The sequence below is a fragment of the Heliangelus exortis genome, chromosome Z (assembly GCF_036169615.1).
Source record: "Heliangelus exortis chromosome Z, bHelExo1.hap1, whole genome shotgun sequence".
Taxonomy (NCBI): Eukaryota; Metazoa; Chordata; class Aves; order Apodiformes; family Trochilidae; genus Heliangelus; species Heliangelus exortis.
In genome coordinates this window covers 1,487,147-1,511,453 of record NC_092454.1, presented here as the reverse complement: position 1 = coordinate 1,511,453, position 24,307 = coordinate 1,487,147, and the positions used below count along the sequence as shown (strand labels likewise).

Below are 24,307 nucleotides of genomic sequence, written 5' to 3'. Positions count from 1 at the left end.
ATAAAGTAAAGCAAGAAAACTGATTTATTCTGCAATAAAATGGTGTCTTTTTAATTTTTTTTTCTTCTAGAAAGGCTGATGGAGTAAGGGAAAAGTTTGCTATTCCTTGGTTCCCCCTCATGCCAGCAGCCTGGCTTTGTGTGGGATGTTTTCTGACTCAGATAAAATTATTTTTATTATTTTTCCTTCATTTTTTTTGGTTTTTCAGGAGCTGGGATGGTGCCTTGAGGGCAGCAACTCTAAACCATGTGGGATCTGTAGGGATCTGGTTCCATGTAGGGATCTGGTTCAATGAGGAGATGCTCAACAGGAGGCAAAACTCCCCAAGGGGCTGTGCTTTTTCTACCTGGTGATTTGTATTTTTATTTTTAAAATGTTTTAAGGTCTGGATTCTTCCTAGGGTTGTGGAAATGATGCTGGGGGGTTGGTTTTTAAAAAGAATTCAGGTTGGGAGGGACTTTCTGTAGTCTAATGCCTCAATTTTGATGTAGTTGAGAGACAGACATGAGGTTAAAATAAAGTAAAGCAAGAAAACTGATTTATTCTGCAATAAAATGGTGTCTTTTTAATTTTTTTTTCTTCTAGAAAGGCTGATGGAGTAAGGGAAAAGTTTGCTATTCCTTGGTTCCCCCTCATGCCAGCAGCCTGGCTTTGTGTGGGATGTTTTCTGACTCAGATAAAATTATTTTTATTATTTTTCCTTCATTTTTTTTGGTTTTTCAGGAGCTGGGATGGTGCCTTGAGGGCAGCAACTCTAAACCATGTGGGATCTGTAGGGATCTGGTTCCATGTAGGGATCTGGTTCAATGAGGAGATGCTCAACAGGAGGCAAAACTCCCCAAGGGGCTGTGCTTTTTCTACCTGGTGATTTGTATTTTTATTTTTAAAATGTTTTAAGGTCTGGATTCTTCCTAGGGTTGTGGAAATGATGCTGGGGGGTTGGTTTTTAAAAAGAATTCAGGTTGGGAGGGACTTTCTGTAGTCTAATGCCTCAATTTTGATGTAGTTGAGAGACAGACATGAGGTTAAAATAAAGTAAAGCAAGAAAACTGATTTATTCTGCAATAAAATGGTGTCTTTTTAATTTTTTTTTCTTCTAGAAAGGCTGATGGAGTAAGGGAAAAGTTTGCTATTCCTTGGTTCCCCCTCATGCCAGCAGCCTGGCTTTGTGTGGGATGTTTCCTGACTCAGATGAAATTATTTTTATTATTTTTCCTTTATTTTTTTTGGTTTTTCAGGAGCTGGGATGGTGCATTGAGGGCACCAACTCTAAAACATGTGGGATCTGTAGGGATCTGGTTCAATGTAGGGATCTGGTTCAATGAGGAGATGCTCAACAGGAGGCAAAACTCCCCAAGGGGCTGTGCTTTTTCTACCTGGTGATTTTTATTTTTATTTTTAAATGTTTTAAGGTCTGGATTCTTCCTAGGGTTGTGGAAATGGTGCTGGGGGGTTGGTTTTGAAAAAGAATTCAGGTTGGAAGGGACTTTCTGTGGTCTAATGCCTCAATTTTGATGTAGTTGAGAGACAGACATGAGGTTAAAATAAAATAAAGCAAGAAAACTGATTTTTTCTGCAATAAAATGGTGTCTTTTTAATTTTTTTTCCTTCTAGAAAGGCTGATGGAGTAAGGGAAAAGTTTGCTATTCCTTGGTTCCCCCTCATGCCAGCAGCCTGGCTTTGTGTGGGATGTTTTCTGACTCAGATAAAATTATTTTTATTATTTTTCCATCTTTTTTTTGGTTTTTCAGGAGCTGGGCTGGTGCATTGAGGGCAGCATCTCAAAAACACGTGGGATCTGTAGGGATCTGGTTCCATGTAGGGATCTGGTTCAATGAGGAGATGCTCAACAGGAGGCAAAACTCCCCAAGGGGCTGTGCTTTTTCTACCTGGTGATTTTTATTTTTATTTTTAAATGTTTTAAGGTCTGGATTCTTCCTAGGGTTGTGGAAATGGTGCTGGGGGGTTGGTTTTTGAAAAAGAATTCAGGTTGGAAGGGACTTTCTGTGGTCTAATGCCTCAATTTTTGGTGTAGTTGAGAGACAGACATGAGGTTAAAATAAAATAAAGCAAGAAAACTGATTTATTCTGCAATAAAATGGTGTCTTTTTTATTTTTTTTTTCTTCTAGAAAGGCTGATGGAGTAAGGGAAAAGTTTGCTATTCCTTGGTTCCCCCTCATGCCAGCAGCCTGGCTTTGTGTGGGATGTTTTCTGACTCAGGTGATGCTCTGATAAAATTATTTTTATTATTTTTCCATCATTTTTTTTGGTTTTTCAGGAGCTGGGCTGGTGCATTGAGGGCAGCATCTCTAAAACATGTGGGATCTGTAGGGATCTGGTTAAATTTTAAATTAGTGTTACCCAGTGTTCTAAAGAGAGTGAATTTTATGCCCTGACTTTTGAGGTTTTCCTTGTTTCCAGAAATAGATTTTGAAGTAAATCTGTTGTGTTTTGATGGATAAAAATATTAATTTTCCATCCCTCCTCTCCTCTTGCCTGATGGTTTTTAAAGCACAGGTTCAGCAGAATTTTAAGGTCTGGATTCTTCCTAGGGTTGTGGAAATGGTGCTGGGGGGTTGGTTTTTGAAAAAGAATTCAGGTTGGGAGGGACTTTCTGTGGTCTAATGCCTCAATTTTGATGTAGTTGGGAAAGTTGGGCTTGAAGGAAATGAAACAAAGAAAAATTGGGATTTATTCTGCAATAAAATGGTGTCTTTTTAATTTTTTTTCTTCTAGAAAGGCTGATGGAGTAAGGGAAAAGTTTGCTATTCCTTGGTTCCCCCTCATGCCAGCAGCCTGGCTTTGTGTGGGATGTTTTCTGACTCAGGTGATGCTCTGATAAAATTATTTTTATTATTTTTCCATCATTTTTTTTGGTTTTTCAGGAGCTGGGCTGGTGCATTGAGGGCAGCATCTCTAAAACATGTGGGATCTGGAGGGATCTGGTTAAATTTTTAATTAGTGTTACCCAGTGTTCTAAAGAGAGTGAATTTTATGCCCTGACTTTTGAGGTTTTCCTTGTTTCCAGAAATAGATTTTGAAGTAAATCTGTTGTGTTTTGATGGATAAAAATATTAATTTTCCATCCCTCCTCTCCTCTTGCCTGATGGTTTTTAAAGCACAGGTTCAGCAGAATTTTAAGGTCTAAATTCTTCCTAGGGTTGTGGAAATGGTGCTGGGGGGTTGGTTTTTGAAAAAGAATTCAGGTTGGGAGGGACTTTCTGTGGTCTAATGCCTCAATTTTTGGTGTAGTTGAGAGACAGACATGAGGTTAAAATAAAGTAAAGCAAGAAAACTGATTTATTCTGCAATAAAATGGTGTCTTTTTAATTTTTTTTCCTTCTAGAAAGGCTGATGGAGTAAGGGAAAAGTTTGCTATTCCTTGGTTCCCCCTCATGCCAGCAGCCTGGCTTTGTGTGGGATGTTTTTTGACTCAGATAAAATTATTTTTATTATTTTTCCATCATTTTTTTTGGTTTTTCAGGAGCTGGGATGGTGCCTTGAGGGCAGCATCTCTAAAACATGTGGGATCTGTAGGGATCTGGTTCAATGTAGGGATCTGGTTCAATGAGGAGATGCTCAACAGGAGGCAAAACTCCCCAAGGGGCTGTGCTTTTTCTACCTGGTGATTTTAATTTTTATTTTTAAAATGTTTTAAGGTCTGGATTCTTCCTAGGGTTGTGGAAATGGTGCTGGGGGGTTGGTTTTTGAAAAAGAATTCAGGTTGGAAGGGACTTTCTGTGGTCTAATGCCTCAATTTTTGATGTAGTTGAGAGACAGACATGAGGTTAAAATAAAGTAAAGCAAGAAAACTGATTTATTCTGCAATAAAATGGTGTCTTTTTTATTTTTTTTTTCTTCTAGAAAGGCTGATGGAGTAAGGGAAAAGTTTGCTATTCCTTGGTTCCCCCTCATGCCAGCAGCCTGGCTTTGTGTGGGATGTTTTCTGACTCAGGTGATGCTCTGATAAAATTATTTTTATTATTTTTCCATCTTTTTTTTTTTTTTTTCAGGAGCTGGGCTGGTGCCTTGAGGGCAGCATCTCTAAAACATGTGGGATCTGGAGGGATCTGGTTAAATTTTAAATTAGTGTTACCCAGTGTTTTAATGAGAGTGAATTTGGTGCCCTGACTTTTGAGGTTTTCCTTGTTTCAAGAAATAGATTTTGAAGTAAATCTGTTGTTTTTTTATGGATAAAAATATTAATTTTCCATCCATCCTCTCCTCTTGCCTGATGGTTTTTAAAGCACAGGTTCAGCAGAACTTTAAGGTCTAAATTCTTCCTAGGGTTGTGGAAATGGTGCTGGGGGGTTGGTTTTGAAAAAGAATTCAGGTTGGAAGGGACTTTCTGTGGTCTAATGCCTCAATTTTGATGTAGTTGGGAGACATGGGCTTGAAGGAAATGAAACAAAGAAAAATTGGGATTTATTCTGCAATAAAATGGTGTCTTTTTTATTTTTTTTCCTTCTAGAAAGGCTGATGGAGTAAGGGAAAAGTTTGCTATTCCTTGGTTCCCCCTCATGCCAGCAGCCTGGCTTTGTGGGGGATGTTTTCTGACTCAGATAAAATTATTTTTATTATTTTTCCTTCTTTTTTTTTGGTTTTTCAGGAGCTGGGATGGTGCATTGAGGGCAGCATCTCTAAAACATGTGGGATCTGTAGGAATCTGGTGAAATTTTAAATTAGTGTTACCCAGTGTTTTAATGAGAGTGAATTTTGTGCCCTGACTTTTGAGGTTTTCCTTGTTTCAAGAAATAGATTTTGAAGTAAATCTGTTGTGTTTTTATGGATAAAAATATTAATTTTCCATCCCTCCTCTCCTCTTGCCTGATGGTTTTTAAAGCACAGGTTCAGCAGAATTTTAAGGTCTGGATTCTTCCTAGGGTTGTGGAAATGGTGCTGGGGGGTTGGTTTTTGAAAAATAATTCAGGTTGGAAGGGACTTTCTGTGGTCTAATGCCTCAATTTTTGATGTAGTTGAGAGACAGACATGAGGTTAAAATAAAGTAAAGCAAGAAAACTGATTTATTCTGCAATAAAATGGTGTCTTTTTAATTTTTTTTTCTTCTAGAAAGGCTGATGGAGTAAGGGAAAAGTTTGCTATTCCTTGGTTCCCCCTCATGCCAGCAGCCTGGCTTTGTGGGGGATGTTTTCTGACTCAGATAAAATTATTTTTATTATTTTTCCATCATTTTTTTTTGGTTTTTCAGGAGCTGGGATGGTGCCTTGAGGGCAGCATCTCTAAAACATGTGGGATCTGTAGGGATCTGGTTCAATGAGGAGATGCTCAACAGGAGGCAAAACTCCCCAAGGGGCTGTGCTTTTTCTACCTGGTGATTTTTATTTTTATTTTTAAAATGTTTTAAGGTCTGGATTCTTCCTAGGGTTGTGGAAATGGTGCTGGGGGGTTGGTTTTTAAAAAGAATTCAGGTTGGAAGGGACTTTCTGTGGTCTAATGCCTCAATTTTGATGTAGTTGGGAAAGTTGGGCTTGAAGGAAATGAAACAAAGAAAAATTGGGATTTATTCTGCAATAAAATGGTGTCTTTTTTATTTTTTTTCTTCTAGAAAGGCTGATGGAGTAAGGGAAAAGTTTGCTATTCCTTGGTTCCCCCTCATGCCAGCAGCCTGGCTTTGTGTGGGATGTTTTCTGACTCAGGTGATGCTCTGATAAAATTATTTTTATTATTTTTCCATCATTTTTTTTGGTTTTTCAGGAGCTGGGCTGGTGCATTGAGGGCAGCATCTCTAAAACATGTGGGATCTGTAGGAATCTGCTAAAATTTTAAATTAGTGTTACCCAGTGTTTTAATGAGAGTGAATTTGGTGCCCTGACTTTTGAGGTTTTCCTTGTTTCCAGAAATAGATTTTGAAGTAAATCTGTTGTGTTTTGATGGATAAAAATATTAATTTTCCATCCATCCTCTCCTCTTGCCTGATGGTTTTTAAAGCACAGGTTCAGCAGAATTTTAAGGTCTGGATTCTTCCTAGGGTTGTGGAAATGGTGCTGGGGGGTTGGTTTTGAAAAATAATTCAGGTTGGAAGGGACTTTCTGTGGTCTAATGCCTCAATTTTTGATGTAGTTGAGAGACAGACATGAGGTTAAAATAAAGTAAAGCAAGAAAACTGATTTATTCTGCAATAAAATGGTGTCTTTTTAATTTTTTTTTCTTCTAGAAAGGCTGATGGAGTAAGGGAAAAGTTTGCTATTCCTTGGTTCCCCCTCATGCCAGCAGCCTGGCTTTGTGTGGGATGTTTTTTGACTCAGATAAAATTATTTTTATTATTTTTCCATCATTTTTTTTGGTTTTTCAGGAGCTGGGATGGTGCCTTGAGGGCAGCATCTCTAAAACATGTGGGATCTGTAGGGATCTGGTTCAATGAGGAGATGCTCAACAGGAGGCAAAACTCCCCAAGGGGCTGTGCTTTTTCTACCTGGTGATTTTTATTTTTATATTTAAAATGTTTTAAGGTCAAAATCCTTCCTAGGGTTGTGGAAATGGTGCTGGGGGGTTGGTTTTTGAAAAAGAATTCAGGTTGGGAGGGACTTTCTGTGGTCTAATGCCTCAATTTTGATGTAGTTGGGAGACATGGGCTTGAAGGAAATGAAACAAAGAAAAATTGGGATTTATTCTGCAATAAAATGGTGTCTTTTTTATTTTTTTTTCTTCTAGAAAGGCTGATGGAGTAAGGGAAAAGTTTGCTATTCCTTGGTTCCCCCTCATTTTGGAGCTGATTCCTTTTTTCTTGTTCTCTTTTTTTTTTTTTTTTTTCTTCCTTGGGCCTTGCCTTGGGTTGCTTTGCTGAATCCATGGATATTTTTGGGCTTAAATTTGGGGTTTTTGGTTGTAGGAAACTGCTTGAGTGGTCCCCCTGTAACAGAAAGCACAGAGAGAGCACCTGAAAATTTAGGAACTGCTTGAGAAGGATGTGGGGGAGATCACAGAATGGTTTGGGTTGGAATATACCTTAAAATTAATTAAATGCCAATTTTTATCCATGGGCAGGGACACCTCCCACCAACCTCCAACACTTCCAGGGATGGGGAAGCTTCTCTGGGAAACCTGGACCAGAATTAAGATTTTTTCCCCCATATCTCACCTGATTTTCCCCTCTTCCAGTACAAACCCATTCCCTCTCATCCCATCCCTTTGTCCCCAGTCCCTTCCCAGCTTTCCTCTCTCTTTCCTCTCTCTTTCCTCTCTCTTTCCTCTCTCTTTCCTCTCTCTTTCCTCTCTCTTTCCTCTCTCTTTCCTCTCTCTTTCCTCTCTCTTTCCTCTCTCTTTCCTCTCTCTCTCTTTCCTCTCTCTCTTTCCTCTCTCTCTCTTTCCTCTCTCTCTCTTTCCTCTTTCTTTCCTCTCTTTCTTTCCTCTCTTTCTTTCCTCTCTTTCTTTCCTCTCTTTCTTTCCTCTCTTTCTTTCCTCTCTTTCTTTCCTTCCCCATTTCCTCTCTTTTTTCCTCTCTTTTTTCCTCTCTTTTTTCCTCTCTTTTTTCCTCTTTTTTCCTCTTTTTTTCCTCTTTTTTTCCTCTTTTTTTCCTCTTTTTTTCCTCTTTTTTTCCTCTTTTTTTCCTCTTTTTTTTCTTCTCTTTTTTCCTCTCTTTTTTCCTCTCTTTTTTTCCTCCCTTTCTTTCCTCCTTCCTTCCTTCCTTCCTTCCTTCCTTCCTTCCTTCCTTCCTTCCTTCCTTCCTTCCTTCCTTCCCTTCCCTTCCCTTCCCTTCCCTTCCCTTCCCTTCCCTTCCCTTCCCTTCCCTTCCCTTCCCTTCCCTTCCCTTCCCTTCCCTTCCCTTCCCTTCCCTTCCCTTCCCTTCCCTTCCCTTCCCTTCCCTTCCCTTCCCTTCCCTTCCCTTCCCTTCCCTTCCCTTCCCTTCCCTTCCCTTCCCTTCCCTTCCCTTCCCTTCCCTTCCCTTCCCTTCCCTTCCCTTCCCTTCCCTTCCCTTCCCTTCCCTTCCCTTCCCTTCCCTTCCCTTCCCTTCCCTTCCCTTCCCTTCCCTTCCTTCCCTTCCTTCCTTTCCTTCCTTTCCTTTCTGTTCAAAATCCCTTCCAGACATCCTAAAATATTCTTATTTTCCAAGAATTTCCTTTGCTTTTGCATTTTTAAGTCTTGAAAAATATATTAAATGTCATATATAGGAAATAAGTAGCAATAGTGAATTTCTGTGGATTTCTTGCTTTGTGGAACTCCCACAAAGAACTGAAAAATTATAGATTGGAATCCCCATCATTCCTGGAGGGCTTCCAAATCCCTGGAAAAGTGGTGCTGAGGGAAGTGGTGGCCTTGGAGGTGCTGGGTTAATTATTGGACTTGATGATCCTCAAGGTTTTTTCCAACCAAAATTATTCTCTGAGTCTTTTTTTTAGACTTCCCAACCCTCATCTCTAGGGCCAGGCTTGCCTGACTCCTCAGGATTTTGGGGAACAGATAATTTTTGACAGGAAAAACTAAAATATTCTTATTTTCCAAGAATTTCCTTTGCTTTTCCATTTTTAAGTCTTGAAAAATATATTAAATGTCATATATAGGAAATAAGTAGCAATAGTGAATTTCTGTGGATTTCTTGCTTTGTGGAACTCCCTCAAAGAACTGAAAAATTATAGATTGGAGTCCCCATCATTCCTGGAGGGCTTCCAAATCCCTGGAAAAGTGGTGCTGAGGGAAGTGGTGGCCTTGGAGGTGCTGGTTAAGGGTTGGATTTGATGATCCTCAAGGTTTTTTTTCAACAAAAATTATTCTTTAAGTCTTTTTTTTAGACCTCCCAACCCTCATCTCTAGGGCCAGGCTTGCCTGACTCCTCAGAATTTTGGGGAACAGATAATTTTTGACAGGAAAAACTAAAATATTCTTATTTTCCAAGAATTTCCTTTGCTTTTGCATTTTTAAGTCTTGAAAAATATATTAAATGTCATATATAGGAAATAAGTAGCAATAATTCTTTGCCTGTGGGTTTCTTGCTTTGTGGAACTCCCACATAGAACTGAAAAATTGCAGTGATTTGGAACATCAGGATAAAGTTTTGAGAAAAAGCATGTGCTCATTTTTTCTTTTTTTAATATATATAAAAATTGAACAATTCTTCCATGTGCTTGCATGTTGGGCTCCACATTTTTAGCAGCAGGAATGATTATTTCTCCCTCTGAACATCAAATGCAGTCAGGAGGCTAAAATTTCAAAATTTCAATGAGATGAAATGAAATATTCAGCAGCCCAGAAGGCAAATCAGAAGTTAAAATAAAAAGATAAAAAGCAAGACTTGTCTCCTTAATAATGAAGAGATGAAGCTTGAGATTGGCTCAGTTTTGTGCAAGCAAAGTGGAGCAAGTCTGGGTGGATATTCTGGGAAATAAAAGTTGATTAGTGTGACATTAAGTTAATTTATACAAGTTCTGTCGAGGAAGGAGGGGAGGGAAAAATAATCCTTTTGAGAAAATATGGGGTGTGAGTGACCATTAATATAATTTTTTGTAATAGATTTAGTGATTGGAGTTAGGCTGGGGGGGGGATTTTAGGATTCTCAGATTTCAAATGGTCTGTGTGGATAAAAAGTCTGATTTCTTAATATTTATTTGAAAAAAAAAATAAGATGAAAGCTCTGGGGGTGGCCTGGTTAAATGTTTTTTACAACTGTGACATCTCTTCCCTCTCTATAATGATGCAGAACATGAAAGGGGGCAAAAAAAAAAAAAAACCCAAATCCTCAGCCTGGATGATTCCATTTCTCAAGAGTGGAGGATTGAGAGGAAGGGAGTGATGAAGCAGCACATCAGAGATGATGTTTGAAATGTTAATTTGATTTCTGGCCTGCAGAATGAGAACCTTGAAGGGAGTCTGATGTTACCTGGCAGGGTGAGAAGCTCATTAGTTGGATTCCTGGATCACAGAGAGGTCATCACCCAGGGTAATGTAAAGCAGGCAGGGACCAAGGCTGGAGAGCTTGGAAAATCAACTTTTTCTCTGCTTTCTTTGCCTTAAAGGACACGTGGCTTGTTGCTGAGAGTGCTCTCCTTGACCTGAGAGCTTCAGATCTCCAAGCAGGCTTTTGTGATGCCTTGGATGTGCTTGGAATAGCTGAGAGGGCAGCTTTGTGTGGGAAGGGTTGAATCGAGATAAAGCTTCCAGAAATCTGGGAGCTCCTGGGGCTCTCTGTGTGTGGTTGCTTTCTGCTCACTGTAAGCAGAAAAAAAAGGACCAAGGGCTCTGGCCCCATCTGTTTCACCAAATTCTGCTTTGTAAGAGTCTTAATTTCCTTTTAAGTCTGTTTTAATAAATTCTGGAAGTGTTGGGTGTCAGCGACAGCCAGGGGCACGCATGGAAAAAAAGAAATACATTTATTGCAAGAGCTACAGCAGATCTCTGCCCTCCTTTTTTTTTGATCTTGGAAGCATGTCCAAAAAAAGGCAGCTGCAAGGATGTCCTGGTTGTGGTGATAGAGTAAGATTTAGTGTTAGTGAGGTGGGAATTAAGAAGAAAATTTGGTGGGAGAGGGGCTCACAGCTGATGTTTTACTGGGGATGCTCTTCAGGCTGCCCTGACTTCTTCAGGTATAATGTTGGGCTTCCCAAACTGAGCTAAGAGATCAAAAATGGGGAAAAAAAAATAAATTAATTGCTGGGAGGGTGCTGAGACACTGAGACACTGTCTCCCAGAGGATTCTCCTGGAAAAGCTGTCAGGCCCTGGCTCAGGCAGGAGCACTCTGTGCTGGGTTAGGAACTGGCTGGAGGGCCGGGCCCAGAGAGTGGTGCTGAACGGGGCTGCATCAAAATGGCGGCCGGTCACTAGTGGTGTCCCCCAGGGATCAGTGTTGGGCCCAGTGCTGTTTAATATCTTGAGTGAGGATTTAGAGGAGGGCATTGAGTCCATCAGCAGCAAATTCCCAGCTGACACTAAGCTGGGGGGAGTGTGAATCAGCTGGAAGGCAGGAGGGCTCTGCAGAGGGACCTGGAGAGACTGGAGAGTTGGGCTGATGCCAAGGGGATGAGGTTGAAGATTCCAAGGGCCGGGTCCTGCCCTTTGGCCACAAGAACCCCCTGGGGAGCTCCAGGCTGGGCAGAGAGTGGCAGAAAGGGAGCTGGGAGTCTGGATTGCCAGGAAGCTGAAGAGGAGGCAGCAGTGTGCCCAGGTGGCCAAGAAGGCCAATGGCATCCTGGGCTGGCTGAGGAACAGCGTGGCCAGCAGGTCCAGGGAAGGGATTCTGCCCCTGTGCTCAGCCCTGGGGAGGCCACAGCTTGAGTCCTGTGTCCAGTTCTGGGCCCCTCAGCTCAGCTCAGCTCAGCTCAGCTCAGCTCAGCTGAGGAAGGAGCTTGAGGTGCTGGAGCAGGTCCAGAGAAGAGCAAGGAGGCTGGGAAGGGATCCAGCAGCAGAATTCCTGGGAGGAAGGGCTGAGGGAGCTGGGGGTGTTGAGGCTGGAGAAGAGGAGGCTCAGGGGAGACCTCATCACTCTCTCCAACTCCCTGAAAGGAGGTTGGAGCCAGGGGGGGGTTGGGCTCTTTTCCCAGGCAACTCTCAGCAAGACAAGAGGGCACAAGAGGTCTCAAGTTGTGCCAGGGGAGCTTTAGGTTGGCCATGAGAAAGAATTTCTTTCCCCAGAGGGTGCTCAGACCTTGGAATGGGCTGCCCAGGGAAGGGGTGGATTCTCCATCCCTGGAGATATTTCCAAAGAGCCTGGATGTGGCACTCAGTGCCATGGGCTGGGAACCACGGGGGGAGTGGAGCAAGGCTTGGACTTGAGGAGCTCTGAGGTCCCTTCCAACCCAGCCCATTCTGGGATTCTAGGATTCTATTAGAGGTTTCCCAGAGAAGCTGTGGCTGCCCCATCCCTGGCAGTGTCTCAGGTCAGGTTGGATGGGGTTTGGAGCAACCTGGGCTGGTGGGAGGTGTCCCTGACCATGGATAAAAGTTGGAATTAAATTAATTTTCAGGTCCCTTCCAACCCAAACCATCCTGGGACTCTGTAGTGCTTCAACCACTCTTCCACCTCTCTCTTTCAGCCCCTTCATGCTACAAAAACGTAGCCGTTAGCTGCTTCTCCTTCCAAGCCATCCCTTGGAAAATATATGGTAATTTTCTTGCATTTTTCAGCTGTTAGCATGATTTCCATCTGCAGGACTAATATTTCTGAAGCTGGGAATTGTTCTGGCATTGAGCAAGCTTGCCAGGTTATTCAAGCTGTTAGGTTCCTTGTAGTAAAGCAATTTAGGTTAAATATGCCTTTTGCAAAGGCTGTGAATAGCTGAAATTGCAACTGAACTGCAAGGGTAATTGCATGAAAAGAAAGTTAATCTTTGTTTAACTTGGGTAACTTTTCCATTTGCTGTCCTGGAAGCTGTTGATACCCCCATTTCTCTGGCAGAAGGGGGTTATTTGGGTTATTTCCTTAGGATAATAGGCACATAAGATGATTCAGATGCTGAGAACTCCTGGTTGTAAAATCCCTGCTCCTGCTGCATTGGGAAGGGATTTTTGGAATAGTCCCCATGTTTTGGATGCAAAGGTGTGCAGCTTTTTGGGGCTCAAGCTGGGGGTTTTCCTCCCATAACTGAAATCTCAGTATTAAGCTTAAAAAAAAAAAATAAAAAATCAGTGTTTGAATTTTTCTTTTTGCTTTTAAAATCCCTTTTAAATTAGGGAGTCTGGAAGTTGAGGCTTCCAGTTCTTGCTTTCTCCTTTACTGAATTTATGGCATTTTTGGGAAGCAACAACTTTATGGAGATGCTTTGAAGGGAAATCTGGGACTTGGTGTATAATGAGAAGTAAGTGCTTAACAATTAAATTAATTTCATGAAAGGAAATGCCAAATTTATTCATTTTTATACATCCATTAATTAATGGAAAGTTTGATTTGGGTTATTTCCTTGGGATAATAGGGAGAAATGATCATTAAGATGGTGTCAGAACCAGCTGGGTGAGGAGCTTCAGAGCCATCAATGAAGCTGGGAGTTCCAACCAGAACCCAGTTGCTTCTGGGAGAAGGAAAAGAACTCCTGGTTGTAAAATCCCTGCTCCTGCTGCATTGGGAAGGGATTTTTGGAAAAGTCCCCATGTTTTAGATGCCAAGGTGTGCAGCTTTTTGGGGCTCCTGCTGGGGTTTTTCCTCCCATAACTGAAATCTCAAAATTAAGCTTAAAAAAAAAAATTAGTGTTTGAGTTTTTCTTCTTGCTGTTAAAATCCCTTTTAAATTAAGTTCTGCTGTTGAAGGAGTCTGGAAGTTGAGGCTTCCAGTTCTTGGTTTCTCCTTTGCTGAATTTATGGCATTTTTGGGAAGCAACAACTTTGTGGAGATGCTTTGAAGGGAAATCTGGGACTTGCTGTATAAGGAGAAGTAAGTGCTTGACTATTAAATTAATTTAATGAAAGGAAATGCCAAGTAGCTGTTTGTTCATTGTTACACAGCCATTAATTAATGGAAAGTTTGATTTCAGCTATAAAACAAAATTCATCTCTTCCTTTAGGAGTCAAAGTGACTTTGGTTCTTGAAACGTGGTTTGGTGTTGATTTGCTCAATGAAATACAAGGATTGATTTGGTGATTAATAGGGAAAAAAAGAGCTATTTTTGCATCCAGATGGTTCAGAACTGCACTTTGGGGACCCAGTGGTCTCTACCTGAACTTGGAAGCACCTCAGAGGGATTTGAAACCCATGGAGCTGTGGTGCTGAGGGCCATGGGGCAGGGGTGGCCTTGGCAGGGCTGGGTTAAGGGTTGGAGTTGATGCTCTCCAAGGTTTTTTTCCAAGCCCAAGGATTGTGTGACTCTCTGCAGCCCCTGATGAGATCCCTCCAAGTGTAACTGTGCTCAGAGCCACTCCAGAGCCAAGTGCAGAGGCTGCAGAGCTCAGGGTGGCACAGCAAGCTCAGGACCCCCATGGGGACAGGTGGCATCTCCTGACCCTACACTGACCCTTTAGGGGAGGTTTAGGTTGGAACTGGGGAACAATTTCTCCCTGGAAAGGGTTGGCAGGGCCTGGAGTCCCCAGCATTCCTGGAGGGGACACAAATCCATGGTCCAGCTCCTGACTGGGTGACAGGGTGTGAAATAAAGAGAGAGAAAGAGCTGGGGAAGGGTCTGGAGCAGAAGTCTGCCCAGGAGCAGCTGAGGGAGCTGGGGGTGTTGATCCTGGAGCAAAGGAGGCTGAGGGGAGAGCTTCTGGCTCTCTGCAACCCCCTGAGAGGAGGCTGGAGCCAGGGGGGGTCGGGCTCTGCTCCCAAGGAAGAAGGGATGGGAGAAGAGGAATTGAGCTGGAGGTTTAGATTGGAGCTTGGGAAGAATTTCTCCCTGGCAAGGGTTGTCAGGGCCTGGCCCAGGCTGCCCAGGGCAGGGCTGGAGTCCCCATCATTCCTGGAGGGATTTCCAAGCCCTGGAGCTGTGGTGCTGAGGGCCATGGGGCAGGGGTGGCCTTGGCAGGGCTGGGTTAAGGGTTGGAGTTGATGATCTTTAAATCTTTCCACCCAAAATAATTCTCTAAAATCACTGGGAAGACAACTCAGGCTTTCTCCACACCATCCCCCTCTCCATCTCTCACCTGATCATGGTTCCATCCCAGCAGAAGCTGAGCTGGTGTTTGTTCATCTCCCCCTCCTCTTCGCATTTTCCTCCAGACTTTGGGAGGACAAAACCTCATCTGAGGAATTTGGTGCTGAGGGCCCTGGGGTTTAGAGGTGGCCTTGGCAGGGCTGAGGTAAGGGTTGGAGTTGATGATCTTTAGGAATGTTGAGTTTGGAGCAAAGGAGGCTGAGGGGAAGAGCTTCTGGCTCTCTGCAACCCCCTGAGAGGAGGTTGGAGCCAGGGGGGGTCGGGCTCTGCTCCCAAGGAAGAAGGGATGGGAGAAGAGGAATTGAACTGGAGGTTTAGGTTGGAGCTTGGGAAGAATTTCTCCCTGGCAAGGGTTGTCAGGGCCTGGCCCAGGAGTTCCCATCCCTGGAAGGCTCTCAAATTCCTGGAGATGTGGTGCTGAGGGCCATGGGGCAGGGGTGGCCTTGGCAGTGCTGGGTTAAGGGTTGGACTTTTCCAACCAAAGTGATTTTGGGATTCTCTGAGTATTTAATCTTCCTGCAGTGATTTTTTTCTTCCATATTTCTCAAATTGTGGTTCTTTTTTCTCTTTGGCACAAAAATAGATTTGGAATTAATGTGGAAGTGGCCACCAGGGGAAGCAGGTGAAGGTGCCTGCTACAGCTTGGTGGCAGTTTCTACCTTTGGATAAATTCATATTCCTTTGAAGTGGAGTTGGAGTAAATCTTGGAACAAGGGATGGGAGAAGAGGAATTGAGCTGGAGGTTTAGATTGGAGCTTGGGAAGAATTTCTCCCTGGCAAGGGTTGTCAGGGCCTGGCCCAGGCTGCCCAGGGCAGGGCTGGAGTCCCCATCATTCCTGGAGGGATTTCCAAGCCCTGGAGCTGTGGTGCTGAGGGCCATGGGGCAGGGGTGGCCTTGGCAGGGCTGGGTTAAGGGTTGAAGTTGATGCTCCCCAAGGTCTTTCTCAACCCAAAAAATTGAGTGTGTCAAGGCAAGTTGCTTCTTGTGCTTCCAAAAACCTAAGAATGTCACCTCTACTCTTGGTGGAAGGTTCAAGTGTTTTTTTGGGGTTGGTGTGGAGCTTCCAGGGTTGGCAATCCCAACCCTTCCCAGGGTTTCTCTCTTGCTGCCAGCAGACTGGTAGTGAGGAGAACCTTTTTTTGGGGGATTGGGAGGTGATCCACCAGGTTTGAAAGGTTTACCACTGTTTGTAAGAGATGCTGAGAGAGATCTTGGGTGTGTTTTCCCTCCCACTTGTTGCCACCAGGAGGTCCCACACTCTTCTTGTGCTTCTCACCTTGCATCTGGGTGCTGAGCAAGTTTTTCAAGCAAAGAAATCCTCAGAATACACCTCCAGAGGTAGAGTGGTGTTCTCCTCATCTCCAGCTCAGGTGGATGGAGCTGTGTGGATTTTTAGTGTTGTTTTAGCTCTGGTTTTTTCCATGGAAAATATCTGTTTAGTGACAAATATTGGTTCTGGAGCGATGGGAAAATGCAATTTATGGTTGTTTTTTTTTTTTTTTTTTTTTTCTGCTTACAATCTACAGATAAATATTTCTGATGTTTGCCAGCAATATCTACAGTATTTTTTTTTTTTTGATAGCTCCTTATTTTGAGTTTTTAGCACAGCACCATAGGATGCTTTGAGTTGGAAGGGCCCTCACAGCACGTTCCGTCCTCCTTAGGAACTCAGAACCTCTTTTAACTCCTTTTCTCTTCTTTTTTTCTTATTTTAGGTTCCCAAACCAAGCCTTTCACATCCTTGAGGTTCTTGGCTGAGCCTTCAGATGCTGTCACCATGCGTGGAAGCAACTTGGTGCTGAACTGCAGAGCAGAATCAGACAGAGGAGCCCCAGTGATCAAGTGGAAGAAAGATGCTGTCTTCTTGAACCTGGCAGTGGATGAAAGGAGGCAGCAGTTGGCCAATGGATCCCTCTTGATAGAAAATATTGTCCACTCCAGGCACCACAAACCAGATGAAGGGCTCTACCAGTGTGAAGCATCTCTAGAAGGCATTGGAGCCATCCTCAGCAGGACAGCCAAGGTCATGGTTGCAGGTAGGGAGGATTCTACTGTGTTCAAAAAGCCCTTTGGCAGAGGTTTTTTCTTAAAAAGTGAAAAAAAAACCTACACAACTAGGTGGATAGATGATGGAAGAGCAGTAGATGTGGTTTATCTTGATTTCAGTAAAGCATTTGACACTGTCTCTCACAGCATCCTTGTAGATAAGTTGATCAAATATGGGTTTGGTGATCAGGTAGTGAGGTGGATCAGGAACTGGTTGAAAGGAAGGAGTCAGAGAGTTGTAGTCAATGGGGCAGAATCTGGTTGGAGGTGTGTGACCAGTGGAGTCCCTCAGGGGTCGGTACTGGGTGTAGGACACAGGTGCCGAGAATCTCAGGACGATGAGCCGGGCTGATGCCCAGTCCCACCTGTGCCCAGTTAGGGCTGGCCCCACTGAGCATGCCCAAAGACCTGGGGCCAATAAAAGGTGGGGCTGGGTGGAACTCAGGAGCTCATTTCCTGAGCAGAGTCGGGGCTGGTCTGGTCGAGGTTGGTTCCACTGACCAAGATCACCATTAGCTCTCGCATCTCTACTCGACATCGATACCGATCCTTGCGACGCTTCGTTTCCGACTACATCTGGTGGAGAATGTGGGCATAGACCCCTGGTCTATCCCACTTTCTTTTGAAGCAAGCCAGAGCGATTCCTGATATTGAATCCTTCGTTCTTTACTCAACACCAGTAAGAAGATCTACGATCCTTTTTCTCGCCTTAACTGTTGGGTTTAGGAAGCTAAAAGGATAAGATGGGCCTGTCAGCCAGCTCCCGGGCAGCGGCGGAAAAGCAAGAACCTTTTTCCGCTTCTGCAACCGCATCAGACCTCTGGCAGGAGGTCCGCAGGCTGCTAGTAAAGCTTTGCAGCCAAGAAGCAACCGGAGAAAAAACCGGACTAAACGATACTTGGGGTGTGATAATGGATCTACTAAAAGACTTAAAAACCGTGGCGGAGGCCGCGCTCACCGAGCTGGTTCTGCAGGAGATCCCAACACCTACGGAAAAAGAAGAAGACCTCAAACAGGCATAGCTGGGGCTAAACAATAATAAGCTGGCCATAAAGGGTATGTCCGGAAAAATCCATCAGCCCGGCTCATCCTCCTGAGATTCTCGGCACCTGTGTCCTACAACTGGGACCGATGTTGTTCAATATCTTCCTCAACGACTTGGATGAGGGTCTAGAATGTCCCCTCAGCAAGTTTGCTGATGACACTAAGCTGGGAGGAGTGGCTGACACACCAGAAGGCTGTGCTGCCATTCAGAGAGACTTAGACAGGCTGGAGAGTTGGGCAGGGAGAAACATGATGAAATTCAACAAGGGGAAGTGGAGAGTTTTGCATTTGGGGAAGAACACCACGATGTCCCAGTATAGAATCATAGAATCATAGAATCCTAGGGGTTGGAAGGGACCTGGAAAGATCATCTAGTCCAACCCCCCCTGCCAGAGCAGGGCCCCCTAGAGTGCATCCCCTAGGAACGTGTCCAGGCGGGTTTTGAATGTCTCCAGTGAAGGAGACTCCACAACCCCCCTGGGCAGCCTGTTCCAGGGCTCTGTCACCCTTACAGTAAAAAAATTTTTTCTGATATTCAACTTGAACCTCCTATGCTCCAATTTACACCCATTACCCCTTGTCCTATCACTGGTCACCACTGAGAAAAGCCTAACTCCATCTCCCTGACACTCACCCCTTACATATTTGAAAACATTGATGAGGTCACCCCTCAGTCTCCTTTTCTCCAAACTAAAGAGACCCAGCTCCCTCAGCCTTTCCTCATAAGGGAGATGTTCCACTCCCTTAATCATCTCAGTAGCTCTGTGCTGGACTCTTTCAAGCACTTCCCTGTCCTTCTTGAACTGAGGGGCCCAGAACTGGATACAATACTCCAGGTGCAGCCTCACCAATGCAGAATAGAGGGGGAGGAGAACCTCTCTTGACCTAAAAGGTCAAGAGATATAGGTTGGGGGCTGAGCTGCTGGAGAGCAGTGGAGGTGAAAGAGACCTGGGGGTCCTGGTAGACAAGAAGATGCCCATGAGCCAGCAATGTGCCCTTGTGGCCAAGAAGGCCAATGGCATCCTGGGGTGCATTAGAAAGGGTGTGGTTAGTAGGTCAAGAGAGGTTCTCCTCCCCCTCTATTCTGCATTGGTGAGGCCACACCTGGAGTATTGTGTCCAGTTCTGGGCCCCTCAGTTCAAGAAGGACAGGGAAGTGCTTGAAAGAGTCCAGCACAGAGCCACAAAGATGATTAAGGGAGTGGAACATCTCCCTTATGAGGAAAGGCTGAGGGAGCTGGGTCTCTTTAGTTTGGAGAAAAGGAGACTGAGGGGTGACCTCATCAATGTTTTCAAATATGTAAGGGGTGAGTGTCAGGGAGATGGAGTTAGGCTTTTCTCAGTGGTGACCAGTGATAGGACAAGGGGTAATGGGTGTAAATTGGAGCATAGGAGGTTCAAGTTGAATATCAGAAAAAATTTTTTTACTGTAAGGGTGACAGAGCCCTGGAACAGGCTGCCCAGGGGGGTTGTGGAGTCTCCTTCACTGGAGACATTCAAAACCCACCTGGACACGTTCCTAGGCGATGTACTCTAGGGGGCCCTGCTCTGGCAGGGGGGGTTGGACTAGATGATCTTTCCAGGTCCCTTCCAACCCCTAGGATTCTATGATTCTATGATTCTATGATTCTAATTATTTTTAGGCAGCATTCCACTACAAAAGAATCCATCAAATCAGAAAGATGTTTGCTTTTAGAAATACCAAAGGCCAGAGTTGTTTACAGCTTGTTTACCATGAAAATTCCAAGCAGAAGCAAGAAGCAAAGGTAATATTTGAAATTAATTTGATGCTTGGTGTCACTTTTCATGCCTGGGATGGGATCTCTCCTCCTGGAACATCACCAGGCAGGATAAGCAGGGATTTTTGTGGAAGTACTGTTTGCCATGGGATATCTCATAAGGAGGAAATGCAATTATTTGAATTAATTGATCCCCAATTAGAGGTTTCTCAGTAGCCTGGAAGAATCATGAGCTGAGTTGTTGAAATCCAAGGGTTTGATAAGCAGGGATTCATTGGGCTAAAATGATGTGAAACCACTGAAAAAAAAAACCCAAAATCTGGTAAAATCTCAATGTCAAATATGCAACTTTCTAGTCCAAGGTTTGCTGAGCCACACTCTCCCACTTCCACCCCTCATTTATCCTCTAAAACACACTAAACCTTAATTTTCAGGAGGGAATCACAGTGCCAGAAGATGGGAAAAAAATCCCAGAGGGCAGAACTGAATCCAGAACTCTTTTTTTTCCCCCTTATTTCAAATTTCTATGCAACAATCAGAAAAAAAATATAATTAAATCCAGGCCACCCAGCATCACTTTGGGTATCATGCTGCCCTTCTCCCCAACCCTCTCAAATATTTGATTTACAGCAGAACTCATCCCAAATTCCTTGCTGGATGCACAGAACCAAACTTTTAGTGCAGAAAGAAAGGACCTGCCCAAAACCTCATTCTTCTGCCCATCTTCTGAGGAATCACCTTGTTTGACAAGATGATGACATGACAGGAGCTTTCCATCCAAAATCAATTATCCTTGCACATAAATGAATCATCAAATTAAACTTCTACACTGAAAGAGTCTTAACACAGACCCTTCCAACCCCTAGGATTCTATGATTCTATGATTTAGGTGCTGTGGGGTTTCTCTTTTCCCCCCTCTTCAGAAGAAGGGGATGTAGATGAGAAATTTCCCCAGCAGTAATTTCTTTCTGACAAGGTATTATTCTTGTTAAAAGGTGTCTAATCAGTTCTTTGTTGCTCTGAGTTACCTGCTGCATATTTTATTGTCTTCAAAACAAGTGAAACCTCTCAAGTTGGAAATTACCTGCTTTGCTGATGAGTTAGAGAGCAGAAAAAAACAAGAAAAGAAAAAAACATCAAACCTCTGAGGGAAGGGAATGTACAAATTGTGATGGTTAAGAGATGTTTTTGCAGACAAGAAGACAGTTTAGTGGGATTGGCAGCTTTTTTTGTATTTCTTTTAAAACATTTGTGTAGATCTCTGGCAGAAGGAAAAAAAGTTGCTTACAAGGCATCTGAGAACACTTATGGCTCTCAGTGACTTCATAAATTGGTTTGTGAAAGATGTTTGGTGTTTATAAGGAATCTTTTGCCTCTTCACCCATGTGTAGAAGGCTGTGGAGTCCTCAATCCACCTCCTTCTTGGGGAAAAAAAATATTTGGAAATCCTTCAAATAAAAATCTACCAAGGGATCCAAAACTCACTGGTCCCAACTAGAATTTGGAGCAGTTGTCTTGATGATAATTGGATTTTTGACTTTCCAAGTCTAAGGGGATGCTTTTGGTTTCTGCTCTTCATATGGATGGAGCTCCTCTATTTCTGGTCACTCTGATCAAAACTCTTAGAAAATGCCCTGGGTGGGCAAAAACACCAACTTAGCAACCTTGGAAAAAGGGGATAAAATTGGTTTCTGTGCTGGGGAGAGGATTAAGTGCTTAGGTGAGCTCTGAGTTTCTTTAGGCACCCTGAAGGAGCAGCTGTGTCCCCGAGTGAGCAGAATTTTTGTGGCTTATGTTTTTTGTATGTTTTTGGGTGGTTTTTTTGTGCTTTTGGGTGTTTTTTGGTTTTTTCTTTTGTTCAATGTTGGCAGAACATTGTTGACCTAAGGCACTGGCAGAGGGAATCAGGATGGAGGAAGGGGAAAAAGAACAAGAGGAGAAATGAAGGTTTCCCTCTTATATTTTTTATTATAATGGCTTGGAAAGCAAATAAATTTTTGGGAGGGTTGGGAGAGGAGGGTTGGGAAAAGCCAGAGCTAAATTTCTTATTCTTAACCTCAAACCCAGAATCTTTCTGATTTTTTTGTACAAGGTAGTGCAGCAAACCAGACTTTTGGGATACCTCAACCTGGATGTTTTTGGAGGTTAAAATTCCCAAATCATTGGTACAGGGGAAGGAGATGGATTTTTTTTTTTTTTTTTTTTTGCAGGAAAGCCTCAGAACTTGGTCTCACCCCCCCTTTTTAATAAATAAATAAAGCAGTCACCAGGAAAAGGTGTGACAGCTCCATGAAGAACAACCAGCCCAGGGGTACTGAAAATATATTGCTTTTTTGAAGCCCTTCACCTTCTACTTTTGTAGAAGTGCTTTCAGGAAAGAAAATGAAGCAAGTGAAAAGTGGTTTTAATCAGAATTAGCACTCAGAATTTGATGGGTGCTGCCTGCCAGGTCTGGGTGAAGCCCCTGATGCTAAGGACTCCTCAAGGGTCCTTGTGGCCCTGATGGGCTCAAGGGTTTGAGGCTGAAATGGAAATGAGAGCACTGGAGAGAACAAAAATCTGCTGTCTGCTTCCAGCATCTTAGGGAAACTCTAATTTAGCTGATTATTGGGATTTCTGGGAAATTAGAGGGTTTCAGAGAGAGCCTGCACCACCTCCTCTTATATTTTGATTCCTGGACTTATTGCAGGATCAGGCCTTCAGAAATCAGGGTGTTATTCCAAAAGTTTGGGCTTTCAGAGGATGAGAAAAAGTGGAATCCAAGGTTATTTTATAGTGGAATTCTCCTTCTTGAGCATCCAGCCCCTTGGGGTGCTCTCTGACTTGATAAGATAAAATATTTGGTGTGTGATTATAATGAGTTGTGCCTAGAAAGTCATTTATGAGGAAAATGGTTTGTAATAACTATTTTGTAATGTAAAGAAATAGAAGAAAACCCCAAATCAAACAAAAGAGAAGCTACATAACAACTAGAGGTGGATTTAGAGCAAGGTCCTGGTTTGGCAGCCACCACCAGCAGATCTCTGGAGACTTCCAGAGTCACTGTTTATCCATCTGCTTGTCCTGAAAACCACCATAAATTCCTAAATCATAAGGGTAACCTTTAAATTAATTTTCTCTTAATTTAATTTGTCTTCCTTTACCCATCAGATTTTATTTTGGGGTGAGGGAGTTAAAAAAAAACCCAAATAAACAGAAGAAACCACCACTTATCTTGGGTCCTTTCAAGGATTTTCTGAGGGAGCTGGGGGTTGTTTTTAACAACCTTGACCTTGAACAACCTTTCACCTTTTTTAAGGTGAAAGAGGGGAGATTGAGATTAGAAGAGGAAGAAACATTTAAACATTTTACACCAAGGATGCTGAGACCCTGGCCCAGAGAGGGGGGAGATGCCCCATCCCTGGATCCATCCCAGGTTGGGTTGGATGGAGCTCAGTAATTTGGAACTTTATTCTATTAATTTGTTGTAGACTGAAGAGACCATTAGGAAAAAGAATAGTTAAGAGTTAATAGTTTGCTTTGTCAAAGAAATAGAAAAATATTTCATCTCTGAAGTAAGTGGATAAGTGGAGCTGCCCACTGTTGCACCTTGAGCTCCTGAAATCCTGTTTTTTTGGAAAAAAACCCTTTTAATGTGGTATTATGGCAGCTCTCAGAAGATGGCACATTACCTCCAACCTCACTAAACTCCTCTTTTATTGCGGAAGGTCTTTTTTAGGTTCTTTTGGAGCTCAATATCCCAAGGAGAAAAGGAGCAGAATACTCCAACCACTGTTGCAAAGCATTTCTTCAGCTCCATGTGTTAATCAAGTAGAAGAAACAAAAATAATTTTTTTTATTTCTTCAGCTGAGAAATCAGGCTGTCCCCTTAAATTCTCAGCTGACCAGCAACTTATTTCTTAGTGCTTTTGGTGATTTAAAAGCTATTTTGGGTGATGCTTGGCCCCCAAACGTGACAGTGTTGGTGCTACCAAGTTTCCATAGGATCCTAGAATCATGGAATTGGCTGGGTTGGAAGGGAGCTCAGAGCTCATCAAGTCCAAGCCTTGCTCCACTCCCCCCGTGGTTCCCAGCCCATGGCACTGAGTGCCACATCCAGGCTCTTTGGAAATATCTCCAGGGCTGGAGAATCCACCCCTTCCCTGGGCAGCCCATTCCAAGGTCTGATCACCCTCTGGGTAAAGAAATTCTTTCTCATGGCCAACCTAAACCTCCCCTGGCACAACTTGAGACCTCTTGTGCCCTCTTGTCTTGCTGAGAGTTGCCTGGGAAAAGAGCCCAACCCCCCCCTGGCTCCAACCTCCTTTCAGGGACTTGGAGAGAGTGATGAGGTCTCCCCTGAGCCTCCTCTTCTCCAGCCTCAACACCCCCAGCTCCCTCAGCCCTTCCTCCCAGGAATTCTGCTGGATCCCTTCCCAGCCTCCTTGCTCTTCTCTGGACCTGCTCCAGCACCTCAAGCTCCTTCCTCAGCTGAGCTGAGCTGAGCTGAGCTGAGGGGCCCAGAACTGGACCCAGGACTCAAGCTGTGGCCTCCCCAGGGCTGAGCACAGGGGCAGAATCCCTTCCCTGGACCTGCTGGCCACGCTGTTCCTGAGCCAGCCCAGGATGCCATTGGCCTTCTTGGCCACCTGGGCACACTGCTGCCTCCTCTTCAGCTTCCTGGCAATCCAGACTCCCAGCTCCCTTTCTGCCACTCTCTGCCCAGCCTGGAGCTCCCTGGAGTGAAACGAGGCAACCAGGTGCCACTAATTACCAGGTAGTGTCCATCAGCTTGTGTTAAGCCCACCTGGGCCTGATTAGTTTATTGCCCCCCCTAATCCTGCTCATGCGCAGTTGGGGCCCGCCCTAATCAGGCCCAGGTGGGCTTAACACAAGCTCATGCCCACTACCTGGTAATTAGTGGCACCTGGTAATTAGTTGCCTCTTCACTACAGCTCCCCTTGGGGTTGTTG

The 24,307-nt window shown here is 43.7% G+C and overlaps 1 protein-coding gene across 1 annotated transcript in view; it reads left to right on the top strand.

Annotated features, from left to right (window-relative positions):
• DCC (DCC netrin 1 receptor) overlaps positions 1–24,307 on the top strand; it is a 496,140-nt gene that overhangs the window by 159,813 nt on the left and 312,020 nt on the right. Inside the window, exon 2 of the mRNA XM_071730797.1 lies at positions 16,242–16,562. Within this exon, the coding sequence (XP_071586898.1) occupies positions 16,242–16,562 (321 nt within the window). The remainder of the gene's footprint in view (positions 1–16,241; positions 16,563–24,307) is intronic.